Source organism: Nelumbo lutea, chromosome 1 (assembly GCF_056320005.1).
Source record: "Nelumbo lutea isolate HS-2025 chromosome 1, American lotus-T2T, whole genome shotgun sequence".
In the NCBI taxonomy this organism is placed as follows: domain Eukaryota; kingdom Viridiplantae; phylum Streptophyta; class Magnoliopsida; order Proteales; family Nelumbonaceae; genus Nelumbo; species Nelumbo lutea.
Window position 1 is genome coordinate 52,851,740 of NC_142684.1, and position 6,193 is coordinate 52,857,932.

The 6,193-nt window shown below is 36.7% G+C and overlaps 1 protein-coding gene across 6 annotated transcripts; it reads left to right on the top strand.

Annotated features, from left to right (window-relative positions):
- Window positions 1-1,111: 1,111 nt before the first annotated feature.
- On the top strand, window positions 1,112-3,837 carry LOC148874641 (ubiquitin C-terminal hydrolase 12-like). Of its 6 annotated transcripts, XM_088964911.1 has the most exons (8): window positions 1,145-1,293; window positions 1,422-1,562; window positions 1,685-1,858; window positions 2,003-2,244; window positions 2,367-2,514; window positions 2,847-3,071; window positions 3,176-3,394; window positions 3,457-3,837. In XM_088964911.1, the coding sequence occupies exons 6-8, from the start codon at window positions 2,859-2,861 to the stop codon at window positions 3,523-3,525; spliced, it is 501 nt and encodes a 166-aa protein (XP_088821037.1). In that variant the 5' UTR covers window positions 1,145-1,293; window positions 1,422-1,562; window positions 1,685-1,858; window positions 2,003-2,244; window positions 2,367-2,514; window positions 2,847-2,858; the 3' UTR covers window positions 3,526-3,837. The 6 variants fall into 6 exon arrangements, with proteins under 6 accessions (XP_088821039.1, XP_088821037.1, XP_088821035.1 ...); XM_088964909.1 differs by having other exon boundaries at window positions 1,145-1,562; XM_088964910.1 differs by having other exon boundaries at window positions 1,422-1,858.
- Window positions 3,838-6,193: the final 2,356 nt, after the last annotated feature.

Consider the following 6,193-nt stretch of genomic DNA (forward strand, 5'->3'; position numbering starts at 1 on the left):
TAAATCTACAAACACACAATACTTTGGTTATTTATATTTTTATAATGAGTTTAGATAAAAATACTGAAATTATCATTTTTTTAACTATTAATGAAATTATGCACAATTACCGGTTCATTCGGATGGCGCAAGCATTGATGAATTAAGTCATGAAGCATTTCTGCAGAAAAAAAAAAAAAAAAAAACGAAAGTCATGAAGCATAACGTACAAGGAATCTCGTGTAGACCCAAATTTGAGACCCACATGACGTCCATACACGTCGATCATGTGCGATTTTTTTTTTTTTTTTCTAATTTCTCATCGTTCCAAAGAAAAAAAAAGAGCTCCCCATATTATTGCATGATTACGTTACCGTTGGATAATTCGGATTTTTTGGACAGATAATCAGATACTGATAAAACCGTTCACCTTAATTACACCAAAACACAAAATCATTCTTTTCCAAAAACCCGGTTGGACCAGATTGTCAATCTGCTAAGCTGAGCCTCCTCGTGGGTGTTGAAAGCGCCAACACTGTACTTGCTTGACCAGTGGGCAAGACCAGACTGGTCCAGCTGACACTTTCAGTTCTTTTGTTTAATCGGGTTATACTAGACCGATCAAATCGAACCAGACCGGTATCTTTGAAGAGTGAAGACCTTCGATCGGGTAGTGTGGGCTTCCCCACTCCCCACCTTAACATGGATAGTTCCGAAGATGGTAGACCGTCTGTTGGGTCTATCATTGAAGGTAGTCTATGAGATCTACTCCTGGTATGAATGGGAAGTAGTGAAGTATTAGCATGTGCAATAGACCTTCTCTGAGTTTTATTGTCAAGAAATACCCAAACTACCCCTCCTCGAAATAAAACCCATAGTCTTTGCGTGGGTGGTTGAACCGGATTTGTTCAGCTGTTAGCTGAACACCCATAAATATTAGTGTTTTTTTTTCGAAATGCCGATGTAGTCGCTTGTGATTGGCGGGTTCAAATATCCCGTGAACCCACAGGTGCACAGAACGTGGACTTTCATAATCCAGGCTTGGGACCCAACTTTACACTATCTCGGCTTGGACTTCCGGCCGGGTCCATTAGAATTTTGACAAAAGCTAGCCCGAGCCCGACCCATCAACAGGCTTCGGACGTTCTAAAAATTCCGTCTCTTTTTCTGCCTGACTGCTTATTCCCGTTTTGATAAGTATTTCTGTCCGGCTGCTTTGGATGGAGGTGAAGGACGTGGTAATTGCCGAAGGCCAGCCACCACCGCTCGATTTCTTTCTGTTAGAATTTTAAACATAGCGTTGTAAGAATCGTGGTAGTTATTCTGCAACCTTTGTTACGCTTTGCCCTGTCTTTTAAATTGATTTTGTAACGGTCTAAATCCCTATCAATCGACGTGATCATCTAGTAATTACTATAAAAGAGTTGGTGTTTTCCGTTCAGAGAAGAGGTCGATATCATGCTTCTAGAAAAGAGAAAATAGAGAACAAAACCACTCGATTTCCTCAAACTTACCTGCGAATGGGCGATCCATGGCTCCAGAGCCAGTTCACTCAGGTGGACATTCGCAGCTTGAATTCCTGTGTGAGTAATCCTCAAAAACCCTAAAACCCAAGTAGCTTTCTTGTTTGTGGGTTACTTCGATGTTTTGTCTGTTTTCTTGGTCTTGCATTTGAACCTGCAACGTTGGCGACTGGTTTCTGCAGCTCCTCTCAATGAGGAGGGAGCTCGGGCGAGTGGCAATTAGACACTTGCCTTCCAGGACGCCGAAGCTGAAAACCGTTGGAGAGTCTTTGACTGAGGAAGAGAGGGCTGCGTGTTTGCTTGAATCGTATCGGGACATGGACGAGGAGGTAGAGGATTTTTAAGTCTTCCTTCGGGTGAGTACTATTATAGGATCTGCAGCTTGAATGCGTAACCGTTGAATTTGAATTCATTTTTTTTATGCAGTTTATGGTTTGGGTTGAGAAATCGGTACTGGGGTTGAGGATTTTAAGTAGAGTGAGCAAATCATATCGTTACAGGTCTATTTGAAACTGCAATCGCATGTGAATGCTGGAATTGGTAGCGGAGCAAAGAATTCGACTGCATTTCTGAAGGCTGCTACGATTACATTGCTTCACACCATCAGTGGATCTGAGAAAACGTCCTATGTTGCTCTTATAAACAACTACCTAGCAGAAGATCAGTTCTTGAAGAGATACCTTCCTATAGATCCTTCCACTAATGATCTCGTTGAGATTGTAAAAGATGGCGTTCTTCTATGGTGATTTCCCTGTTAAGCCCTTTGCTTTAATTTGAATTTGGAGATGGTTTTTCTTTCTTCGTTTTGGGGCTTTGTAATCTGAAGGCATATTCTTTGATGTGGTAAACTTATCAATGTGGCAGTCCCTGGGACCACCGATGAACGGGCAATCAATACAAAGAGGGTGCTGAACCCTAGGGAAAGGAATGGAAATCTTACACTATCCCTCATTTCTGCTAAGGCTATTGGGTGTACAGTAGTCAATATTGGCACGTAGGACTTCATAGAAGGGTAAGTATACATGTTTCAGTTGTTAGTTCTTTTCAGTTTTCAAGAATATTTTGGTCCTGCCACTAGTTTTTTGATAGTTTTCTCAATATTCTGTTCCATGGAATTGGTAGCGGAACAAAGAAGTAAAACCTATTAACCTAATATTCTATTAGGTTCTTTTCATATGAACCCTGAAGATTATCTAAAAAGTGCATGATAAAGCCTGTAAACTTCAAACAAGATTGGAGTTTGCTATCTTTGTTTATTTCATTATTCTGCCCTTGCTTGTACAATAGTCGATACCATATGCTTGTTAAGTACAATGTTAAGTTACGTGTTTGGTGCTGTTGTAGTGCACATCATTCATGCCTCTCAGTGAGCTATATGACCCAAGTAGAGGGTATCTTGTGAATAATACATGTATAGTTGAAGCTGAGGTTGCAGTCCGTAGGGTTGTGGATTATTGGACATATGATTCAAAAAGGGAAACGGGTTATGTTGGACTTAAGAACCAAGGAGCAACCTGTTACATGAATTCTCTGCTCCAGGCTCTGTACCATATTCCTTACTTCAGAAAGGTTAGAAACTTAGTATACATGCAGAAATTCTCTTTATCTAGTTCAGGGTAACTTATCATTTTATGAAGAAGAAAACCTTTTTTTTTCTGGAATTTATATATCAGGCTGTATACCACATGCCAACAACTGAGAATGATATGCCATCGGGAAGCATCCCTCTGGCTCTGCAGAGCTTATTCTACAAGCTCCAGTACAGTGACAACAGTGTTGCAACAAAAGAGCTTACCAAGTCTTTTGGATGGGACACATATGATTCTTTCATGCAGCATGGTGTGCAGGAACTTAATAGGGTTTTGTGTGAAAAGCTTGAAGACAAAATGAAGGTGTTTTTTTTCTTCTCATTGCCAGGACTATTTTGATTTTGATTTTTTGTTTGGGTGTTCAGGGGACTGTTGTAGAGGGTACAATACAGCAATTATTTGAAGGGCACCATATGAACTACATTGAATTGTAGAATGGATTTTATTGCCCTTGCCAATCTCCTGTGGTGCTGAAGTGCCCATGTATAAATGACAGATCTTCAGCTTGATGTCAAAGGCTGTAAAGATGTTTATGCTTTTTTTGATAAGTATGTAGAAGTTGAACGTCTTGAAGGTGATAACAAGTATCATGCTGAGCAACATGGGCTACAGGTATAAAGGCTGGATAACAATTTATGTGAAAAGCTTATAGAACTTCTGTGTCTAAATACTTGAATAAAAAGTGGCTCAAGGCAATTAGTTGTTTTTTTGATAAATCTTAAGGAAATTAGTTGTTTTTGATTTTTGATGACCTTTTTCCCATCCCCTCCAAAATGCAGCATTTTATTTTTTTCCCCAAGCAAATGGTACGTTAAATGCTAACATACCATTGATAGCATATTAATTTATCTTATTCATTTGATGGGTAACTGTTAAATTTTATTAAACATGGAACAAAAAATGTCACATATAATACATGCCATATATTCCTTAGCTTTAGACTAGTATTTGCCACCTAGTACTTTCCTTTTCTCATTACATTCAACATTCAGACAATTGACTGCAAAATAGTTGAATCCCATTTGCCCCTTGTTTTGCCATTGCACCAGCTATACAGTTTATTAATAAGCTTTTCCATTCTCATTAGGTCATGGTATTCCTCCCTTGTGCTTTTGCCTTCTTTGAGTGGATTACTGTGATTTGAAAGATAGAAATAGTTTCAAATGAAATAGTTTTCCTTTGTTGCAGAAATTGAACAAGAGGATAAAGGGAGAACATTGTTATAGTTGTTGTAGTCATCATTATCTAAGCCTTGTTTCAAGTTTCAACCATATGGAGTTGGCTACATGAATCCTGTTTCATTATTCCGTTTTCTTCAGTTTCATACATGTTAAATAATGAGCCCTTAAATCATTTCTTACTAGTTACTACTACAACCCATGTTCTTCTAGCCTTTTCAAATTATGGGCCCTTAAATTGTGAGTCCTTAAAACATTTCTTGGACATCTATTTTCTTTTCTATTTTTCTTCCATTTGGTAGCTTTCCTTTTGGAATAACAAGTCTTTACACCTGATTTATTTTAGTCTTGTAGTATGGAAAAATCTATTTGACTTGAGTTTGACCCACTTTTAAATGCTATTTAGTGTTCATTCATTAAATAGCACAACCATTATAGCCTGTGGCCCACTGTTTTGGGCAACCCTTTGACAACACCGGCTGCCAATTGTAGGCAACCATGGCACAACCATTGAATCCTAAGTCAGGGCTACTGCATCAAATCTGTTTAGATACAAACAAGATACAAGAAGTGAATGCCATGACCTTTGTATCCATTCAGTGTGAACTGTTGGTTGCTGATTTTTCTGAATTAATATCTTGAGGATATTAATAGAAGTGGTTGCAAATATTGTAACTCTAAAAGTGATATTTAAAGTTACAATTTTCTTATATTGGTAAATAGATTTAAAGTATGTATGGAGCACATGTTTTATTGCTCATATAACTTCTATAGCTCTATATTTTTAATATTGTTGAGCAAAGCAACTACTACAATCACAGGAAACCATGTAAGGAGAAATTTACATTCTTTATGATGACTTTTTTTCCCCTTTTTCTTGGTAAGCCTTAATTAGCTTGTAGTTTTGGTTGGATTACAAGTTTTCAGCCAGCAACATATTTCCATTAATGCCTTTACCAAAACATATTTCTAGCATTGCTTTTGATCAGTAAAACCGTCTGTATTGATGGTATGGTTTTTAATCAATGTTTTAGTTTTTGTTATATATACTTTTAATTTTAATTGGTTTGAACATTGTACATACATGGAAAGCAGGTGTATTAGACTATTCTGTTATCAATTTCTTTACTTGTTTATTATATCCCCAATTTGATTAATTTTATATATATCAAAAGTTCTCAAGGATACAATCTTTTAGTATAAGCCTTTGATAATAGATCCAGGTAAGTTTTGCATGCTTGCAGAGGGGGTATCATTATATATCTATTATTGATTTATATATCTGTTGATTTTTTCTTTAATTGAATGAGTTTTATGTAAATCTCCTTATGACTTTTATTTGGAATTTTAGTTTAGATAAGTGTTTTATAGATACCGAGATTTCTTTCTAGGGACGTCATTTAATAGGAAAATAGATACAATTCATAGCTAGGTGATTTTTTCTGTTTTGCAATCATATATATTTTGTTTTGGTCAATAACCGAGATTTCATTAAATGATTAAAAAGGGAGTACATGGAAGGGGAGCTAAAATATCTTAACTCCCCACAACTGTCACCCGAAATACAACAACATTAGATAAGTGTTTTATAGATACCGAGATTACTTTCTAGGGACGTCATTTAATAGGAAAATAGATACAATTCATAGCTAGGTGATTTTTTTTGTTTTGCAATCATATATATTTTGTTTTGGTCAATAACCGAGATTTCATTAAATGATTAAAAAGGGAGTACATGGAAGGGGAGCTAAAGTATCTTAACTCCCCACAACTATCACCCAAAATATAACAACAGTTACAATTGAGCCCAAAAAATAGAATTCCTATTCACCCCTTGTTTAGATAATCCATAAAAGAATTAACACTTCTTTTTATCCATGTGCATCGAACTTCCATATCCTTGGTCAACCATTTATATTTCCTT

Excerpts from the sequence above, each read along its gene's own strand:
- LOC148874641 (XM_088964913.1), top strand. The coding sequence starts at position 2,859 with ATGCCTCTCAGTGAGCTATATGACCCAAGTAGAGGGTATCTTGTGAAT. Across the intron at positions 3,072-3,175 it reads ATATTCCTTACTTCAGAAAG|GCTGTATACCACATGCCAAC; the intron begins GTTAGAAACTTA and ends TTTATATATCAG. Across the intron at positions 3,395-3,456 it reads AGCTTGAAGACAAAATGAAG|GGGACTGTTGTAGAGGGTAC; the intron begins GTGTTTTTTTTC and ends TTGGGTGTTCAG.